The sequence below is a fragment of the Chiloscyllium punctatum genome, chromosome 32 (genome assembly GCF_047496795.1).
Source record: "Chiloscyllium punctatum isolate Juve2018m chromosome 32, sChiPun1.3, whole genome shotgun sequence".
Taxonomy (NCBI): domain Eukaryota; kingdom Metazoa; phylum Chordata; class Chondrichthyes; order Orectolobiformes; family Hemiscylliidae; genus Chiloscyllium; species Chiloscyllium punctatum.
Window position 1 is genome coordinate 11,676,757 of NC_092770.1, and position 22,550 is coordinate 11,699,306.

The 22,550-nt window shown below is 40.6% G+C and overlaps 1 protein-coding gene across 1 annotated transcript in view; it reads left to right on the top strand.

Moving 5' to 3' along the window:
- The window catches only part of lrriq1 (leucine-rich repeats and IQ motif containing 1), a 183,768-nt gene that overhangs the window by 5,864 nt on the left and 155,354 nt on the right, over positions 1-22,550 (top strand). The window contains exons 5-9 of the mRNA XM_072552684.1: positions 884-978; positions 2,602-2,725; positions 6,488-6,714; positions 18,350-18,424; positions 19,283-20,554. Of these exons, the coding sequence (XP_072408785.1) occupies positions 884-978; positions 2,602-2,725; positions 6,488-6,714; positions 18,350-18,424; positions 19,283-20,554 (1,793 nt within the window). The remainder of the gene's footprint in view (positions 1-883; positions 979-2,601; positions 2,726-6,487; positions 6,715-18,349; positions 18,425-19,282; positions 20,555-22,550) is intronic.

Here is a 22,550-nt window from a genome sequence, read left to right on the forward strand (position 1 = left end):
AGCCAGCAAAGTCATATAAGGTTTACCTTACTGCACATTTGACATTTGGTCAAAATTGGCAAAAGCTGTATAATATATGGGTGTGTATCAATGAAATTAAAGCTAATATCTAATGTAACCCCCTAACCTTTGAGTGAAGTACCAGTTTGTAAATGCACTAAGACCACAAGAGAGACATTTAAGACCATAAGACATAGGAGCAGAAATTAGGCCATTTGGCCCATCGATCCTACTATGCCATTCAATCATAGTTCATAAGTTTCTCAACCCCAATCTCCTGCTTTCTCCCCGTAGCCTTTGATCCCCTTGACAATCAAGAATCTATCTATTTCTGTCTTAAATATATTCAAAGACCTGGCCTCCACAGCCTTCAACACTCTCTGGCTGAAGAGGTTTCTCCTCAGCTCCGTTCTAAAGGGTCTTCCCTTTACTCTAAGGCTGTGCCATTGGGTCCTAGTCCCTCCTGCTAATGGAAACATCTTTCCAACATCCATTCTGTCCAGGCCATTCAGTATTCTGTAAGTTTCAATTAGATCCCCCCCCCCCTCATCCTTGTAACTCCATTCAGGGGATCTAATTGAAACTTACAGAATTCTGCCTGAAAGTCTGGTGGAGTGCACAGGCAGCTGACCTGCTACCGTCTGGTTTAAATCCTTACCGAAGGTTAAGAATCCCCCAGCATGGAGTTTAACTTGAATTTATCTTGCATTAATTGTCTACAAAATATTATTGTTAATAAAAGCATAGGGACAGTGTTTTAGCTCTGTCCATATCTCAAATCTATTGTCACCTGAAGACTTGTTGAGAATTCCATGGCTTCTCTTCAGGAAGGCCTGATGTGCCAATCAGATAATGTGTTCTTAGTGATATCTTGGTTTTGCAGATGCTGTTTATCCTGAGCGCAGTTATTCTGGAACAGAAATGTTGATGGAATTAGCTGCTGAATTTTGTGAAGATCATTTGAACCTGAAAGAGAAGGTAATATCACTTATCAATTTCATATTTGTATTTGGAAGAAGATCTACAGTCTGATTATTGCATCTTTTGATTTTATTAATACTATTTATTGAACATCTAAGTCTTTTTCAGTCTTACAACCTTATGCAAAAATAGTCATTGTGAAAAGTTGACATAAACGTTTTGCTTCGAGCTGAAATACTAAGCGTATATTTTCTTTAATTTAACACACTTTTCAACATGGTCAGTTGGGGTGGGCCATAATGAATCATTATGGTCTGCTCAGTGAAAGTGAAGTAATAGTGAAGCTGGGGAAGTCAGTTGTGGGCACACGGGGTAGCATGCTGAGATATAGAGGGAATGATAAATGTGAATGAGAACACTCAGTACATAACTCATAGAATCCCAACAGTTCAGAAACAGGTCATTAAACCCATTGAATACACACTGATCCTCAGAAGTGCATCTCACCCACACACAGCCCCCTATCCGATCCCCATAACCCCGCATTTACCATGGCTAATCCACCCAGCCTAAACATCCCTGGCCATGATAGAACAATTGAACATAGCAAATCTACCTAAGCCATACATCTTTGGACTGTGAGATGAAACCAGAGTACCTGGCGGAAACGCACGCAGGTACAGGGAGAACGCATAAACTTCACACAGTTATGCAAGACTGAAATCAAACCTGGGACCCTGGCCCTCAGGCAGTAGTGCTAACCAATGAGCCACTGTGTTGCCCAAGGGGAAAATATTGGGGACAGATGGTGCATTGGAGCACATTGCTGTTGGGGCATTTCATTGGTGCTCACAAGCACCCTGGCTTCAATAGGTAAAAGCAGCATTGTGAATAACTAGTATAGCTAAGCTCTGGATTCGTGGTGCTGGAAGAGCACAGCAGTTCAGGCAGCATCCAAGGAGCTTCGAAATCGACGTTTCGGGCAAAAGCCCCGATGAAAGGCTTTTGCCCGAAACGTCGATTTCGAAGCTACTTGGATGCTGCCTGAACTGCTGTGCTCTTCCAGCACCATTAATCCAGAATCCGGTTTCCAGCATCTGCAGTCATTGTTTTTACCACCATAGCTAAGCTGTAAGGCCAGGGCTCCGTAATTTTGGGAAATGAAGATATAAATCAATAAGTTAGGTGTGAGATACTATCATAACAATGAATTGTACATGCAACAAATGAGGGAGCAGTCGAAGCAACTGATTAATGGATTCAGTCTTGATGAAGAAATCCAAGAGCTCTTTTCACTTGACTTTGAACATGAAGTTGTAATAAGATCAGAGAAGGTGGATTGAAAGAGTTGGTTTGTTCTGGAGAAAATAATGTGGGGATTATCTTGGGTTGCCAAGACATTCTTACGCTATATTGCATTGTTTTCACAGAGGAGTATGTGGCCAAGTATGTGCATTTGAGGTGAATGGATAGTAGAGGATAATATGCAAATGAAATATGCAATTGTTGAGATAATCTCAAAATCAGTTCTTTTGGGTGCGTAAGATTATGCTGTAAGAAAGGTGTAATAAGATGCTTGAAATCTGCAAGTGGTCTGAACTTCAGAATGTTGGTATTCGATTTTAATTTATCACAGCAAAATCAGTGGACATATGTACCAGTTTTCATTGGTTTCTTTAGATACTGGTCCAAATTGAAGAAGAAGAACAAAGGATGCAGACCCATGTAGAACCGCAACAGAATATGGGCACCAGTGTTCAGATGAAGACAGGCAGTCATTGTGCTGAGAATGAGACAATGCCAGGTAAAATGCCCTACAATCCACCCTTCCATCCTGGCACTTTCCCCTGCCACCGCAGGAACTGTAAAACCTGTGCCCACACTTCCTCCCTCACCTCTATCCAAGGCCCTAAAGGAGCCTTCCACATCCATCAAAGTTTTACTTGCACATCCACTAATATCATTTATTGTATCCATTGCTCCCGATGCGGTCTCCTCTACATTGGGGAGACTGGGCGCCTCCTAGCAGAATGCTTTAGGGAACATCTCCAGGACACCCGCACCAATCAACCACACCGCCCCGTGGCCCAACATTTCAACTCCCCCTCCCACTCTGCCGAGGACATGGAGGTCCTGGGCCTCCTTCACCGCTGCTCCCTCACCACCAAAAGCCTGGAGGAAGAACGCCTCATTTTCCGCCTCGGAACACTTCAACCCCAGGGCATCAATGTGGACTTCAACAGTTTCCTCATTTCCCCTTCCTCCACCTCACCGTAGTTCCAAACTTCCAGCTCAGCACTGTCCCCATGACTTGTCCAGACTTGTCCCCCTACTTGCCTATCTCCTTTTCCACCTATCCACTCCACCCTCTCCTCCCTGACCTATCACCTTCATCCCCTCCCCCACTCACCCATTGTACTCTATGCTATTTTCTCCCTACCCCCACCCTCCTATAGCTTATTTCTCCATGCTTCAGGCTCACTGCCTTTATTCCTGATGAAGGGCTTTTGCCCGAAATGTCGATTTCAAAGCTCCTTGGATGCTGCCTGAACTGCTGTGCTCTTCCAGCACCACTAATCCACAATGTAGCAATGGCTGTCATAGTACTCTGAGTAAGCGACAACAACCACGTGGTCCCTTTAAATCTTGCATTCTTTTTAGTAGAGAACATGGCTTAACTGCCCAATCTTTTTAGGTCAGAATCCTGTTCAAAAAACCTTTTCAGAAAGATCAGTGATTTCAGTTAAAAAATCCTGTTGTTTATTCAGATAACCCTAGCAACCCTAACTCAAACCCTGCACCCACCCTGTTGCTGTCACAGGCACCTCGCAACTGTTACAGCCAATGTAATTGAATATTAACCCCTTCACAACCATTACCTTGACAACAAGTCGTATCTAAATTATGATCTATAAATATACAAATATGAGTTAATGAATATACCAAATACTTTTAAGTACTTTAAGTGGACTCAATTGTCCAAAGTCCATACAGCATGTTGCATTACTGTAGAATATTGAAGTCTGAAAGGACAGAAGTTTGGATTATTGGTGCATAGTTGTTGGAGAGACAGTGAAGAGGCATGTGGCAATACCTGGAAATTGAGGGCCACAGATACCTTCAGTGCAATAGAAATGGTATGGGGAGCAGTTTATAATACACAAGACCTTTCTGCATCATGCGTCTTATTATTTCTCTTGAAGTTTGGACATTTTGTTCGGATTGATTAGATTAGATTAGATTAGATTACTTACAGTGTGGAAACAGGCCCTTCGGCCCAACAAGTCCACACCGCCCCGCCGAAGCGCAACCCACCCATACCCCTACATCTACCACTTACCTAACACTACGGGCAATTTAGCATGGCCAATTCACCTAACCTGCACATCTTTGGACTGTGGGAGGAAACCGGAGCACCCGGAGGAAACCCACGCAGACACGGGGAGAATGTGCAAACTCCACACAGTCAGTCGCCTGAGGCGGGAATTGAACCCGGGTCTCTGGTGCTGCGTTACATCCTTTGCTCAGGGTCATATCTCCTCCTTCTTCTTCCTGCTGCTATATCGTTACTCTGCCGTATGCTGGAAACCTGACTCTGCCTGCTTGTTGCTGCCCTTCCTCTATTACTTGTTTTTGGGAAGGTGCTGTGCGTATCTTGTTCTAAGTACCTTTGTTCACTGCATACCTTTCTTCCAGTGAGCCTGACATATCTATCTTGCTTCCCTAATTGACTGCTTGAATTGAGGAATCACTGAATCATTCAGCTAAGCTTCAAGACTGTTAGTCCATAACATAAACTCTGTACTCCGGGCTACATCCAACTTCACAACTCATCCCCAAAAAAGGACAAAGACACCTGTCTCCACTCCACCTCATTCTGTAATGTTTTCTATTCCTTTCACCTAATTTTTACATTTCTACCTTGAAATTCTAATGTTTTAAATTAATGCATTATCTCATTGTGAGAAATTAGTCAGATTTTCTGGAACTCCAAATGCACCACATTGATATGTAACATTATCAGCAGTGGTTGTATATGATTATGAAAGTTAGATAATAAGGGCAAGAGAACTTAAAATTGCCACAGTTGCTGGACACCACAAGTGACATTATGAGAAAGTGAGGACTGCAGATACTGGAGACCAGAGTTGAAAAATGTGGTGCTGGAAAAACATAGCAGGCCAGGCAGTGTCCAAGGAGCAGGAGAATCGACGTTTCGGGCATAAGCCCTTCCTCAGTTTTGAAAAAGGACTTATGCCCGAAACGTCGATTCTCCTGCTCCTCTGATGCTGCCTGGCCTACTGTGTTTTTCCAGCACCACATTTTTCAACATAAGTGAAATTATGCTTTGCAAGTGCCTCACGATGATGTTCATCTTTCACCCATCCGTTTTCATCATTTTACAGCTTTTCAAAAAAAAACCTGTTCATATGATGCATTTATTTCTGTGTGACAGGGATGTTAAAAAGTATTCATGTACAGGATGCGGATGTTGTTGGCAAAGCCAGCATTTGTTGATTATCTCCAGCTGCCTTTGAGAAGATAAGGTTAGGCTATGTTCTTGAACTATCACAATCCTCAGTGCTTTGAATGGGAGTTGCAGTATTTACAGTTTGTGCTGTCCCCATGTTCTGATGCTCTTGTCCTATATAGCTGGGGTTTAAATGGTGCCATTAAAGGTGGGTTGGTGCAACACATCATTCATATAATATGCACTAATACCATCATTCTTCATTGGTGGACGGAGTAAATGTTGAAGGTGGAATGCTGATCCAAATAAGTTGCTTTGTGCAGGACGATGCCAAACTTCTTGAATGTTATTGATATTTCTGATTTTGTTTTCACCCTCCCTCTCTGTTTGTGCATTAAGATTAGATTTCCTACAGTATGGAAACAGGCCCTTCGGCCCAACAAGTCTACACTGACCCTCTGAAGAGTAACCCACCCAAACTCATTGTTTACCCCTGACTAATGCACCTAACACTATGGGCAATTTAGCATGGCCAATTCACCTGGCTTGCACACCTTTTGGATTGTGGGAGGAAACCAGAGCACCTGGAGGAAACCCACACAGACACAGGGAGAATGTGCAAACTTCACACAGACAGTTTTCCCAGAGGTGGGAATCAAACCTGGGTCCCTGGCGCTGTGAAGCAGCAGTGCTAACCACTGGGCCACCATGCCGCTCTGAAGTTTAATTAGAAGAGCTTATTTATCAACCACTTTTTAGACTTGATGAGAATTTAAACTTGAAATGATAGGCAAGCCTGCTGTGAATTTATAGCATTTCTGGGTTCTTTTATCACAGTTTTCCAGTGTTTGCAGTTTGTCACAGAAATAAATGGGAATGTAAGATCAGATTTACTCAGTGCCTTCATCAATGGAATCTGTCCATTTATATTGTGGAAATACATATTTTTAAACTACCAGCTTATCCTGATGTTGAGATCTCTGTGTAATAAATTGGCTATAAATTTGACTTTGGTTGTTGTCATGTAATGGAGTGAGTAAATTGACCAGGAAAACAAACCCACACTTTGATAAGTAATCATTTATTTGGGTTTAGATAATGAAGAGACTTTAGCTCGTGAGTGCGAAGAGGTGGAGGAACGTTGTCAGCTGTCACTTCAACAGTGGGAAATAGAACAAGAAGTACTGAAGAAAACAAAGCTGGCAGAGTTGATGGAATGGAGGAAACGAGAAAAGGAGCTGGCAGTGGAAGAAGAGGAAAGAGCCAAGACTAGACAGCAACAATTTGAAGAAAAACTAGAGAAACTGGCAGAGGAGAGGCAGGTAAGTGTTAGACTAAATTTAATGAGGTGACAATACTGCATTGCAGTAAAATTAATACTTTGAATGTTTTTCTTGTTTTGTTGTAATATTCCAGTGCTACAGATAAGAGAGCTAACAGCAGGTACTTCTATACAATGCTGGGAATGTTCATCACAAATTGTCTAAGATATAATCCTGTCACTCCCAAGAGTTTGCAGAAAGAACTGGCAAAAACAATTGGTTTTTCAGCCACCTTCCAGTGATTCAGAGGCTATGGCTCCAAATGGTGAAATCTGGTAGCTGCTGATTAAAGATATAATGTTTATACTTTATGTACATTTTTCTTTTAAAGAGGATAAGATAAAATGTGTTTTATTATCTAGAAATCAAGTAAACTTAAAACAATAAACATAAAACAGACATATAATGGGGACGGGAAAGGCAAATGGAGAAAGGAGAGACAGCAAGCAGAGATTTTATTTTAATTGTAATTTGGAATCTGTGTTCATGATTATCTCTGATAAAGTGAATGTTTCAGTGGATATACTTCCTGGCCTGGAACAGCCACTTAGGCAAGCTGTTAGGAAATTGTTCTGTGTACTCTGTACCTAGTGAATGAATTGTAACACAAACCTATTTTTTAGTTCCGAAGTGCAATTAGAAAGACTGATAGGACCAGGAACATTGATGATCAGGCTTGAAAATTGCTGATCAATAAAACAATAAATAGAAGTTGGAGCAAATTCCTGGAGATGTTGAAATTTGAACAGCAGGTCAGGGAGCATCCATTGGAGAGATGGCAAGCTAACGTTTTGAGTTTAGCTTAGATTCCCTACAGTGTGGAAACAGGCCCTTCAGCCCAACAAGTCCACAATGACCCTCCGAACAGCAACCCACCCAGATCCATTTCCCTCTGACAAATGTACCTGACACTATGGGAAGTTTAGCACGGCCAATTCACCTGACCTGCACATCTTTGAACTGTGGAAGGAAACTGGAGCAACCGGACGAAATCCACGCAGACACAGGGAGAATGTGCAGACTCCACACAGACAGTCACCCAAGGTTGGAATTGAACCTGAGTCCCTGGTGCTGTGAGGCAGCAGTGTTTACCACTGAGCCACCATGCCACCTATGACTTTTCATCAGAGCTGAACTGAATTGTGGAAGTGGCAGCATTTATGCAATGAGAGATGGGGTATGAGAGCATCTCATCTTCAAATTACAATCTTTGAGGCTCAACATTGAGTTCGACACCTTCAAATTGTGAAGCCATTCCTTCCTTTTCTTTTAGCTTGCTTGATACATAGTCTACGCCGCCTCTCTCCCCTCCTCCCATCCCAGTGGGACTGCCTGTTCTTTCAAGTCTGGCAGTTAGACACACCATTGTTCTGCCATTCTCACATACTGATCATTTAATCTGAACTATCAACATTCTTTCTCCCCCAGCGTTCCAACCTCCTTCCACCACTGCCATCCCCTCAACCATAAATGCTGTCTCTTCCACACTTCACGTCAGCTCTGATGAAGAGTCATCTAGACTTGAAACATTAGCTTGCTGTTTCTCCATGGATGCTGCTTGATCCGCTGTGATCTCAAGCATTTTTTTTGTTTTCAGAGAGAAATTGAAACTTGGCAATATGGACAGAGGTTATTGGGAGTCAGTGGCTGAATCCCAATCACAACGTTGGACAGTGACTGGTTAAAGACAATCATTTAGCTCAGTTGGCTGAATGGCTGGTTTGCAACGTAGAGTGATTTCAACAGCATGTGTTCAATTCCCACACTGGTGGAGGTTTCCATAAGCAACTCTCCTTCTTGACTTCTTTGCTTCTCTGGGGTGTGGTGACCCTCAGGTTAACCAGCAGCAGTTGTCTCTCTCTTATGAGAGAGCAGCCCTACAGTGCAATAAGACTATGACAACCTTACCTTCTCCTTTTACTTTGAATCAAGTTTAAAGTGAATTAATGTTATTTTGGATCTCTTGTGAGAATAGAAATACTATCATCAACTAACAATGGAATTGAGAATAACAAATAAAGTGGGAACCTGTCTGTTGTGTTTAATTTTGCAGATGATTTTTCCAGATCTGCTCTTGTTCCAAGTGTTATTGCTTCAGCTTATCTGATAATGTGCCACACTTATTCCATGAAGAACTGAGCTGTCCTCCAAGGACATGTCAAAAAATGTGGCCTGTGTGGAGTTGAGGAATTGTGGTTAGAGCAGTGTCAAGAATGGCTTACATTTTCGACTTATAATGATGGTGCCATTAATTCACTCAAGGTCAGCAGCTTCTAAAGGCTGTGCATGCATTGAATAATGCAGAACATGTTGACAACGTCCAACATGGAAGGCTGGTCCAAAAGTTAAGAACCCATGGGGTCCAAGGCAAGTTGGAAAGCTGGATCCAAAATATCTTACAAATAAGAAGCAAAGGGTTATTGGAAGCCTGTGACTAACAGCATACCACAAGGATCATTGCTGAGACCCTATTATATACATTAACAACTTGAATGTGAATGTAGATGGTGTAATTAGTAAGTTTGCAGATGACTCATGCGACAGTGCTGTTACTTTAAGAGGTTATTTTGTCCTGTTTTTCTTTAAAGAGAGGTTATAAGCAGGAGGCAGAGAGCTATTTCGAAGGAAATAAACAATTTGTGGGACTTTGGTTTTTTTTAAAGGTGGAGCAGTGGAAGTTGCCTGGGTATGGTCAGCTCTCTCAGAACAGGCTTTCTATCTTTTTTAGCTTTTAGGTTTAGTCTTAAGCAGAAGCCTTTGGGTCTCAAAAGAGTTGGAAGTTTCAGTGAATGTATTCTAGGTGCTACTTTCTCTGAATTTTCTCTTGATGTTTTATGCCTCCTGGATTGGAGAACTGCATGTGAGAATTTGCATCTGAATTTGCCTTTTTGCCAGGGGGTCTGTTCATGGAATATTACTGTATTGGAACAGTTCATTAGTAATAGGTACCATATCGATTATTTGATTAAGTTTGCCAAGAGTTAAGTTTATCTTTTAACTATAGTGTTTAAATAAATTGTGTTTTGCTTAAGGTTGAGTAGTTTGACCAGTTGCATCACATCTGGAACATGGCATTTCACATCTACCTTTAAAATAATAAAAAATTAGGGTATAGGCTACCTTCTTAAAATATATTGAGGGGACCTGGTCTGGTCCATAACACACAATATTGTGGGTATTGTTAGCGATGAGGATGGTCTCAGACTGCAGTCTGATATTGATCAGCTGGTAAATTGGGCAGAGCAATGGAGGATTAAATTTGATTCCAATAAATGTGAGGTGTTGCATTTTTGGAGGTCTAATAAGGCTCAGATGTATGCAATGAATGGAAGATACCTAAGAAGTACAGAGAAATGAAGGGACCTTGGTATACATGTCCATAGATCTCTGAAAGTGTCAGAGTAGGTTAACAGGGTGGCGAAGAAGGCATATGGGATACTTGCCTTCATTAGCTGTGGCAAAGAATATAAGAGCAAAGGAGTCTTGTTACAACTTTATAAAACATTAGTAAGGTCATAGGTAGAATACTGTGTGCAGTTCTGGTCACCTCACTATTGCAAGGGTGTGATTGTAGTGGAAAGGGTGCAGAGGAAATTCACCAAGATGTTGCCTGGGATGAAATGTTTGTTATGAGGAGAGACTGGATAAGCTGGGTTTGTTTTCCTTGAAGCAGAGGAGAGTGAAGGTGATCTGATTGTGGTATACAAAATTGAGTGGCATTGACAGTGAGAATCTCTTCCCCATGGCAGACATGTCTAAGACCAGAGGGCATAAGTTTAAGGTGAAGAACAGATCTGAGAAAATTTTCTTTCACAGAGAGGGTGATAGATGTATGGAATGTGTTGCCTGAGGCAGTGGTGGAGGCAAGTACTCTCTCAACATTTGAGAAGCATCTGGATGAGTACTTAAAATGTTAGACCATAGTAGCCATGGATCACGTAAAGTTAAATGGAATTAGTGTAGTTCGTTCTTTATTGGTCAACATAGACCTGGTGGGCAGAAGCGCGCGTTTTAATACTGTGACTCCAAGGGCCACCCATTATGGAAGTGTTCTTACTCCCTGGAGACCACTGGAGACCCAGTCCCAATGTTGCTATGATTGGCAGCTGAAGACCATTACTGTGCAGGCTATTACCCTGTTGAAGATGTGGTACAGATGCCTTGACAACTTGGAAGAAAATGTCCAGAGATCGCCTGGAAGAATGTCGAGGATAATGGTCATTTGCATGCTCCATAATGTGGCACAATATGGAAGGTCATTTACATTGAGGACACAGAGGCCAGTGAAAGACTAACATCAGAGGAGAAGGAGGTTTAGAAAATGAAGACGACACTATTGACACCAATGGAGGTACTATCAAGGGTGAGAGTGACAATGGAGGATATCCTGAGGGACAGACAAACGTGCCCATTACCAGCATCACACAAGATAGCATTGTCACTAGGGGCATCTTAAAATATAGTTGATTAACCGAAGCAGCTTTGAGGATGTCATTGCACAAGTCACTCGTGGACCGTTGCTGCATAAATATCCATTAAGGTTGGGGCTGTACATCATCCAGTAGATGTCCATCCCCAATGACAGAATTCCAGTAACAACTCTTGACAGTCAATATCATCAGCATGGCTGAATCCTTCACTGTCACCACTCTTCAATTCACTGTGACCCACAGATTTCTATCAGATGCTCTTTCAAAATTGGGGCTACAATTGGACAGTAGTAGCAGTGATAAAAGGTGAATCATACATTATTATCATTTTGAACTTTAAGGTAAAGGTGGTCTCATTGGTTAAAAAGTCATTTGGGACAGTGACCTAAATAAACCCAAATATTCCAAGAAGACGTAATCTAGTCAACTGCCTGGCAAGACACCTTTTGAGTTAATAGGTGAAAAGTTTGTATTGCTAAGATCAGAGGTCATTCGTTTAACTTTTGATTTAATGTTCAGAGGAATCTGAAGTTCAGTTCAGAAGGAAGAACAGTTTCCTCTGAGCAGGAGAATCAGGTTTTCAACTCAGAGGACCCAGTCATTCCATCAGGAATGGTTTTATTTTATGAAGCTTCCAAGCTGAAAGATTTTGCATAGAAATCTTTAAGTTGTTAAACTAATTCTTCCAACTAATAAAATTGAAGCTCTAACCTCTTTGAAAGTTATCAGTTTGTGCAAAATTTATGCCACACTCCATGAATGTGACCATTGCTTCTGTCATAGACTGTCCTCATCTTATTGAGCTCCAGAAATATGATTGGCTATTCACTGCAATTGATTCCTCCACTTCAAGTGAGTGGGCTTTCAATGCCTCAGGGAACTCTGTCGGATATCTGCTGCTGCAAGCACTGTACTGCAAGGCCCTACCTCATTGCCTGTTAGAGCATCATTATGACTGTCTGTCCTCCTCCAAAAGAGATTGTGAACAGATGCCTCTGATTTAGACACCTTTTCCTGGCCCTTCTTATGCCACTGAAGCCAAATACCAGAATATCTAACTGATGTACCGCTATCTGTGTTAGCAAGTGTGAGCTGGTCAGATCTGACGGAGTATCTTTAGACATGCCTTCCTTGTCCTGATGCCCAGTAGAGGAGTGAATGCTGTTAAGGTATGATATAGAAGAAAGTAAAGACATAAGTAAGTAATTTGTGTAAACTTTGAAATAGCAATCACATAAGCCAATGTCTTTGTTCATCCGAGTGGAAACCTGTATCCCACAACCTGCTCTTCATTCACCTTCTCAAAGCAACTTCTCAATCTGCCCTTGCTTTGGGCTGAACTCTCAGGACACCCTAGCAATATTCATTCTCTCAAATGAGAAGATTACCCTGTGCCACACTACCCTTCCCCCATTCAACCCACTTCTTCCCTGTTGCCCTGGTCCAGGTCACCTCTCTGGCATTCTCATCCCTTTTCTGCCCGTAAAAAATACAGTGTAATATAATCCTATTCAATCTTGCATTCAGGGAAGAAACTCATCAATGTGGTAGTGGACCACAGTGAAATTTAGACATCCCTTCCTTAACCGGATGCCCGGTTTGTAAGGGAGTCACCCTATAACTGGTTGAACTTACATGAATGTTTTGGTCAAACACTGATCCATGTTAAAAGAGAAGCATGTGTTCCAGCAGCTTTGTCATTCAACTGTCAGGCATCATTGGGATATATGTGCTTCTGCCAAACAATTCATCTTAATGATATAGAGCCTATTATGAAACTGCTTGTGGCACTAGATCCTTGACTGGTAGTGTTCACTTGCTGTATCATTATAGCTGCTACCTTCTATCATACTTCCCTAGAAACAGTAGAGAAGTTCTTCCTTTGTATTGGATAGAGAATTTCTCCTGGACCAGAATCTTGAAATCACACACTACATTACCATCAATCCTGCATTTTCTGTGGTGGTGGTACTCTGCAGCATCTGGAATGATAATGATGAAAGCACTTAGGCAAGTCAGATTTGCTTTGAAAGGCACAACTCATCACCTGTGTTTGCTCATATGTGAGAATACGATTATCTAGTTGAGCATAGATTTTAGATTAGATTAGATTCCCTGCAGTGTGGAAACAGGCCGTTCAGCCCAACAGGTCCTCACCGACCTTCTGAAGAGTAACTTACTCAGACCCATTTCTCTCTGATTAATGCATCTAACACTATGGGCAATTTAGCATGGCCAATTCACCTAATCTGCACATCTTTGGATTGTGGGAGGAAACTGGAGCACATGGAGGAAACCCACGTAGACAAATGTGCAAACTCCACACAGACAGTCTGTCGGAGGCCGTAATCAAACCTGGGTCCCTGGCGCTGTGAGGCAGCAGTGCTAACCACTGAGCCACCATGCCGCTCTATAGCTTGGCTCCTAGAAGTCTAGGCATTTGTTGTTTCCATGCCAGTGTGCTCTGGCAAATTTTGGATTGCATATGTCCCTGTTGACGTGCTCCCTTTGAGTCCAACTCATTTGTCTCAATGGACAATAGACATTTGGGTACTATCACATCGTTGGCTGGATGGTGAAAGCGTAATTGGAAGGATCATAGTTCCACACACAGCAAAGCAAATTCAACCTCTGAAGAATTATATTCATCTCAGTTAATCCAGAGTGTCAGCTCCCACTGAAACTGCCACGATGCAGCCATTTGCATGGCTGAATCTTATGAAACTTCGCCAGCACTCACTCACTGCTTTCATGAAACAAGCTCAAGTGGCAGCATTTTTTTATGCCCAGGGATGGGCCATTTCTTCCAGTGCAAATAACAAGCTGTCCAAGAATTGGCAATTAATTTAGTTTTCATGTGGTTTTCCTATCATTACAGGAAACGGGGGCAACTTTACATGTACAGCATCCCTCGCACCCCCTCTTTCTGTGCACGTCATATGCAATAATTGCCTCTGCTCCACACAGAACTTCCATTCTCGTTTGACACAGGAAAATTTTAATTCTGTTTCTGATTTTCAATTCTGTTTTAATTCTGTTCACTGTTCTTGTTTCAAGTGACCCCTTGTTTCTTACGAACCAGACTGCTGACAGATATTCAACTACACACCAGCAAGAATGCACCAGCTTCTTCTCTCTCAGCAAGAACAACTTTCAGGAGGGCTGTTTATACTTGGCCAGAAACATGATCCATTTTCCTCATCATTCTGGCCATTTCTGCCTCCAGTCTGCTTCTGGAGTCAGTGGACTCAACACACAATCTCACAGCATACTGCCACAAAGAAGGCCTCTTTATTGAGATTGGTTTCCTCAGTCCAAAAATTTCCTGATAGTTGATAACTTTCTTTCACAGGGTGTTTTTCCTGGTGATTCCTGCTGAAAGAAAACTCAAGGTAGTTGTTTATTCGCTATAAAATTCCATGTAACCTTTAAAAAGTATAGGGATGAACTCTTGAAAGGTCATAACATTCAAGGCTATTGACCAAGTATTGAAAAGTGGGATTAGTGTAGATAGGTGTTGGGATTGTTTTTTGTTGATGCAGACTTGATGGGCCGAAAGAACTCTACTGTACTCTAAGACTCTGACTTGTAAGACCCTGTGAGGGCATGTATGTAGCACAGGGGACACATCATTGTAAATTTATCCTCACATTGGAGATATATGCTCACTTTTGATCGCCATCTGTGTGAGGGAATGTTTGTCTAGCAGCAGCTTTAACATTCAAGGTACAGGGTTTAGCGCTACAAGAGGTCTTGATTATGTTAAGATGTGAATTCAGTAGCTCGTGCAGCATGTACAGAATATGGGAACTTGGAAGGTGCTTGCAACTTTGACAATCAAACTGAATCTTTCCAGGCCGTAAAATATTGTTTGTGTTTCACAGCCATTTGTGGATTGATTCCTGATGTGGAATGATATGGTCAAGAATGCTTCGGGCAAGGATTTGTGGTTGTCGCAATGGATTAATTCTTTAGATTCACGTATAGCATTTAGTGTGCACACTTTTACCTGAACTGTTCAGGTATCTGTGCAGTGTCATTGCCTTTCATAGTGCCTCACATCACTCAAATATGAAGCCCCTCCTCACAGAACAACACTTACCCTGTGCTCTATCAATGTAATGTCAGCTAGTTTTAACTCCATTCCATACATACTGTTTGCATCGTGATGCAAGGAAACAACATTGAGACATCAAGCAGTATAGCCCATGCTCAACCTATTACTCTTAGTACTCCAAAGATACAAACAGTATTCCCTCTTTTCTGTTAACACCATTAGCATTCATTTTGTTCACATACCCACCTAATCTATCTAATTGTTCATTTCCCCACTTTACCCCAAACCTCAAGCATATAGAGTTAGCATAGCAGATATAGTCATGTATTGCCCCTAGTGAGGCCAGGGTGGTGTTGACCTGCTCCCTTCTCCTGCATTACCTCTTTTCTTTCTTTGCTGTATTGCCCTGCTCTCTTTATACATTGAGTTGCCTGCCTTCTCCAAGATTATTCTCTCTGCAGCGCAGAATGGTGCCTTCAGTCCCTACAATTGAATTCCTCAGCTTCTTTTTTGCAGCAATGGCTCCTGATAACTTCTCCTTGACTTTTGTGGTTAAACCCCCTTGACTAATTTCAAACAGATATCCTCAACTGATGACTGATTGGACCCCTGACTAATCTCTGTGCAGCTTCCTGACTGATTTCCCAGTTTGCACTGTTGTTGTGATTTGATTTATTACTGTCACACATACTTAAGTACAGTGAAAAATTTGATTTTCTTGCAGTACAGGCAGATCACAACATACAAGGACACAAATATTGGGCCGAAGGGCCTGTTCCCACATTGTAGGGAATCTATTCTAATCTAATCTAAGATGTTAGGATGATTGAACAGAGCAATACAATGTTACAGCTGCAAAGAGGGTGTGCAAATGCAAAATCACATTTGGATTTGAAATTTGAGAAATCCATTCAAAAGTCTAATAACAGTGGTCAGCCTGTGTACCCAGATTGACTGTGCTCAATTCCCAGACGAATATTGAAGGCTACCCTTCACTTATTGTGCCAGGTACTCCTGACTGAAAGATGACTTTACTCTGATTTCTCCCTTTAGATTTTGAGGCATGGCCATTTGCTTGCTGCACATGCAGTGTGTTTGGTGTGTGTGCTGCTGGCAAGTGTTGCAGGCATGAGATTGCTGTAGATGTAGCTACGTGTCTACCCCCTTGCTGGCAAACGTGACAAGCTGCTGTGCTTTGTGACTGCACCAAATGGCAAGGCAAGACAGGGGCACTGTGAGGTTTTAGCTCCAGCTGAGGCAACAAAGTACAAAAAAAACAAGGCAAGGTATGAGTATCCAAGCAGGTGCATGAGAGTGAGCACTAAGAGAGTAAGTGAGGATCCCTGAAGTGCACCCTGATGCAGTCCATGTTGGGAATTGAGGCTTTCTAGTTTCTATTTGATGGTGGGGGAATGGAAAACTGAACATAAATGGGGCAAGATTAACTATTAGTGAGATGTTGATTGATGCAAATAGGCCCTCTTGCTGCTCCAGCGGTGAGAATCTTATCTTGTTGTTCAATACTTGGTTGGATAGTGAACCATTTTACTCTTGATGTTAATAAGTTCCTCATTGCCCATCTCATGCAGTTTTCCCAACTTTCTTGCCAATGTGATCACAGATTAACCAAATTCTGTTTGGTTCTTGGGATTAAAAATTTGTCTCTTGAAGTTAGTTTTAAGTCAGATGATCCGATGCTGTTGTCCACCTAGAACATTTTGCAAGTCTAAAGCCTTTTTTTCTACAAGATGAGATAAATGATGGGCATTTCCACTGACTTGTGATCAACTGATTTCTAGGCGGCTCCCCCTGTTGGGTTCTGGATGTACATTCATTTTAAGTCTTGGATGAGTCCATCAAAAACTGGTACCCAGCACAAAGGTGGGTTGTGTCTTGCCTTGTTGTGATGATAGGTACATATTAATATGATTTTAAGAAATTTTGATTTCAAAATAGAAGGTGATGGATATTGATTCTTTGTCTTAAGCTTTTTTGTTTTAAAATAAAAAAGGTTCAAAGCCATGACTAAATCCAGAAACTTGTTAGCAAATGAGTGATTGCAGACTAATGTTCATGGAAAGATTTTTATACTTGTGTTTACCAACAAATGTGGTCAACATCTAAGGCCAATAGCTTTGCTTTCAGTTCAGAAGGATCTAGGATGAGCAAAAATTCTTTTAATTAGTTCAGAAGATACCAGTATTAAATTAAGATGCAAGTTTAGCTTCCCTCTTAGAATGAGTTTTTCAGGGAACAAATCACCTCAGCAGAAGGGTTTAGTTGGTAAAACTTCCAAATCAGGAGAGTTTGATGAGGAAATCTGCAGATTATTGAATAGAGAATGTTTAGGCTGCCAGATTCATGGAAATGTTCTCGTCAGCAGATTTGGAAAAGACTGAGATTTTTCAGGATTCAGTTAAATGAAACAATTAGGTGTTGAGATATGAGTGCAATTCTCTGAGTTTAAGTCTTTTTAAAGGATACTGTCAGGAAACTGGCTCAAATTACTTTTGTGTGTGATTTTCCTGTTGCCAACTGCCTTCTATACTGAGATAGCTTGTTTTCTTTTTTACAATAAGCATATTCTGTTGGTAACGAAAATCCACAGCCTTGTGTGAAAATGTTTCAGTGACTAAACATTCATATTAACTTACCAACAGAAAAAAAACGGTGATCTTTCAAGCAGGGTTTCAATCAGAACTTACTTATTCCCTAGTATCATCAGCTGGGATCATAACAATGTTCATTTCAACTTGGGCTTCCTCACCCTGCGTCTGACTGTTCAGTGAGGAGCTTGTGGAGACTTCAAGTAGATTCTGTGGAAATTTCAATAGTCACTTGACCTTTCAGTAGCTGTCTTAGCCATTTGTTAATGCCCACTTTTTCAAAGAAAAAGGCAGTTCCAGAATGGCATCTTCAAAGACAGTCTATGGTTAAGTTTTAAATGGGATATGTGTTTACTCAACACGACAGTGGAGGTTTTGTTTATTTAATTTTCTACTAACTCATTGATCATGCTTTAAGAAAGATTCTTTTGTGATCACATGAGAAATTGTGAAACATTAGATGGCTTTCTAATAAGGATATGCTAAATGTAAAGCTGCACAACCTTATTTAGGTAGATTATTGTATTATATGTTTTGTTCAGCAACAGCAGATTCAACTGGAAAAGAAAATCGGAGAAGACCAGGATGCTTGGGAACGAAAGTTGAAGGAACATGAGGTGGGAGATCAAAGTCACACTTTTGTGAATTTGTTTTTTGCCTCTGTTCTTTTAATTGCATTTTTTTGTTCATTTTGTGATTTCAATTTGAATACAATAAATAATCGTAAGCTATATGTTTTGTTTTAATTCCAAAATTCTATTGTTATTAACTCATGACAAAATTCACAAAAATCCACACTTGGCATCATAATTTTGAACCTTATATCTCCAGTTACTGCCTTCTACCTCCACTGCAGTTACAGTACATAAAGGCAATGTAGCAAGTCAGTTACAGCTGCACTTCCAAATCCAACCTATCAAGCCTTTTGTCCACTATTCACCAGAATACCTCTGTGGCTGGTCATTTGGAACCAAAATGCTTTTGGATGAAGAAACATGTTTGCGATCTATGTTAAGGGAAAGTTTTACCAAAGTTAATTAAAAGATAATCAATTAATTAAATTGTAATTATATTAATTTGCATAATTTTGGTTTCACCAAAACTTGCATGTTGACCATTTTAGAGTTAGGTTTATTTATTATTACATGGTGATGTTGCCATAGCACCAGAGAGCTGCTGCTCTCATTGGAGAGCAATGACTGATGATGTGCTTAACCTGAGGGTTGGGGGAGAGGTTGAGGAGGAGAATCCTTCATGGAAACCTCAACTGGTGTGGGAGTTGAACCCACAGTGTTGGTGTCACTTTGCATTGTCAACCAGCCGTTCAGGCAACCAAGCTAACCGATGAAACATTGATATTGCATTGGAGCTTTTCATTGTAACTTAGATAAAATCGGAAACCATTTTTATGTTTTCAATTCTGAGTAAAATGATATTTGGGCATAAAGTAATCTGAGCTTGTTTTAAATTTTTAGGCATTAATACAAGCAATGCAAATTAAGATGGATGAAGAACGAAGGATCTTTGAAGAACAGCAACACAAAGAGAGAATACGAGTGGAAGAGGTGCAAAACAGAGCATCAGCAATAATTCAGGCAAGGTTTCGGGCGTATTTAGTGAGGAAAAGGTATGCACCAATACTGAGGGAAAGGCAGGATGAAAGGAAGAGAAAAAAAGACCTGGAGTTAAGGATGGCAGAAGAGAAAAAAGCATTTGAAGAAAAAATCAAAAGAAAATTAGAACAAAAACAGAAAGAAGAGGAGAAAGAGGAAAAGAGGTGGAAAGAAGTTGAACAATTGCAAAGAGAAGAACAGAAACAAAGACAGATTGAATATGAGAAGAAAAAGGAACAGGAACGACAAAGATTAGAAAAGGAGAGACAACAAAAGCTGGAGAAACTCCAAAAGTTGAGAGAAGATGAAAAAAGAAAAGAGTTACAGAGAAGGAGAAAGGAAGAAAAACAAAAAGAAATAGAACATAAAAAGAAAGAGGAAAGCAAGTTGCTAGAAAAAGAAAATAAAAAAGTGGTCTTAAGCCAAATAGAAGACAAAGAAATTGAGAAGGAACATAAACCACAGCTAGTTGAAGAGAGAGATTTTTACTCCAGCATTAATAAGGAAGCTAAACATGATGATAACAATTCAGAGACTGCGAGTATTCCTCCAATTCAAAGTATAGGATTCTTTCAGAATATAGAGGAAAATAGTACTCTTGCAAATGACAGTCAAGATGTGTGCCAATGTATAGTTGCAATGACTACAGATACAAACCTCAAAGTAAAGCTTCCAGCTGAAGAAACAGTGGAGAAAACAGCAGAGAATACACTTGCAGAAGAATGCAATATCCCCCCAATACCCAAAAACAGTATCTTTCTGCAAAAAAGCAGACTATTTGCAGTTAGTGATAAGGATCCTGGCAGACTGTCAGGTGAAGGAATATCTATATTAAATACAAGTAGTGTTGACTTACATAAGGAAGATCTGATTGACGCTTCCAAAGTAACTTCAAGTATGGATCATGATTTTGAGGAGCGTTTGTCAGTATCAGAGCTCACCCTACCTGATCATGTTGAGCAAAAGAGACTAAGTTGGATGAAAATGTGTACACCTTGGTCCAAAATTAGCAGAGAAAACAAGTTGAAGAAAGTGAAACAACATATCAGACTTCAGACTAATCCTGTCAACCAACTACCTCCTCTTAGTCCTGGAGTTATTCTACAGTCAGGGGTTTGGAATTCACTTCAGCAGGTACAATTTATATTTTATAACTGGTGAACCTTAGCAGTATTTTAATGAGTTATTTTCGTAGGGCATTTTTTGTTCACGTATTTGTTTTGAAAATGTATTTTACTTTCACACCCCTTTTAAATAAACCTGGTGACAAGCTTGCTGCAGGACAGTCAACTGTTAATGTTTGTGAGAGTGATTCTTTACTGCTTTTTAATGTTGCCTTTCATTTCATAATCAGCATCTGAAAAAGAGACAGCCTTCAGACCAGAAACCCATTTGTGGGATATTGATGGTGTGAATTTGTGTTGTGCCACTCTTTTCCCATCCACATTCTGCCATGCTTCATGTTGTGTCACTAGTTTCCTCCAGTGGCTTCTAATCAAAGGTGACCACTGGGACTCTTTCAAGAGTGAGGAAAAACAGCTTTTGTAATCTGGGATTATGATCAGATTCCACTAGAATAAGGACAAATTCATACCTTATGGTTCTCGCTAATATTGCATCCGATATCATTTCCTGCTTGTTGGGTATATGGTGACAGTGCTGAAAATGTGTTGCTGGAAAAGCGCAGCAGGTCAGGCAGCATCCAAGGAGCAGGAGAATCGACGTTTTGGGCATAAGCCCTTCTTCAGGAATCTGGTGACAGTGAGTATTTGGTACTTCACCTGGGTGCCCACTATTTATTTGCAAGTTTTCAGCAGGATTTTTAAATGGAAAATATCATAACTAATCCTGATCTTCACCTATCCATACAACAATGTGCGAAGTTACGGCAAGGATTCCCACATCCTTATTAAAAGCATAAGCATGTGTTGACTTTCCCTTCTTGAAACAGGGCTCCTGAGGCAAATTGTTGTACCCTTATTGTCATTTTGACTGAAATCAACACACTTGAGAGCGGATTACATTGAAGCTTTCTTTGTCCTAATTGTGCTGTACAGAGTCACTGGGGAATCTTTGATTCTGCATGCTTAAACATCTGGATTAGCAAATGGAACTCTGAACTAAGTAATTCAGTTCAGTAACACAGGACTATCATGAGATTTAAATACAAACCTGCAGGCATTTGTCATCTCCCCATTATGGGTAATTTTGCACCAATTTAAAACTTAACACCAGGAGTGTTCACTTCAACGATTTATACAAAACATATGGATAGAGTCCCTTTATTCTGCAGTTCATTTATTTGCCAATGAAAAGTCTACAGCTAACATAGCTCAATAAAAAAATGTGAATTCCTTTGTGTGTTTTATACCAATTGTAGTTGTCCTTAAGTGGTAAACATTTGGAAAACCTATTCTGGAGCTTATTCTTTTTAATCAGTGAAAAAGCCTAGGGCGATTGAGAATGTTTACAGCTGGCTCTGGATATTACTACCCCCATTCCCTTGTGTAACAGTTATGGCATTGCTGAAATAAACAGACATCAAAGAATGTAACTACAGATTTATTAAAATGTGGGAGAGCGTTTTTGTCAAAAGACAGTTTAACTCTGCAGAGAATTTTGATCAATTCTTTAGATAGTGTTTGTTGAAATCTGGAGGATTTCCCATGTCAGTGTTTTAAAATATGTGATGTAATTCCCTATAGTTATTCCCACGGCATCACTAAAGCGATCCTAAAGAAATGTGCTAGACTTTTGTGTTAAGTAAATATTTCATTGGCGACCATATTTAAATAGGTTCATTTATTCAATACAGCAGGATATTTTGAAAATGAGTATTTAGTCTTATCAGCAATGCTGATGTGAAAGTGGTTCACTAGTCAAGCCATGGTGTTGACTGCAGAAATAAAAAAAAGTCCTGCTTCACTTAGACCATTTTATTTTGTGCTAGTAAACAAAATATGATGAGTGAAAGGGGCATTTGCCAGGAAAGTGGTACAAACGCAAACGGCAGCCTATTTGTACCCATGCCTAGTTTTATTGCTCGTTGAAGTTAAAATCAAGCATGGGTTGCCTGATTTGTCCAATTGACATAAATTGACTACATATTGTATGTTATATGTTACCTTTA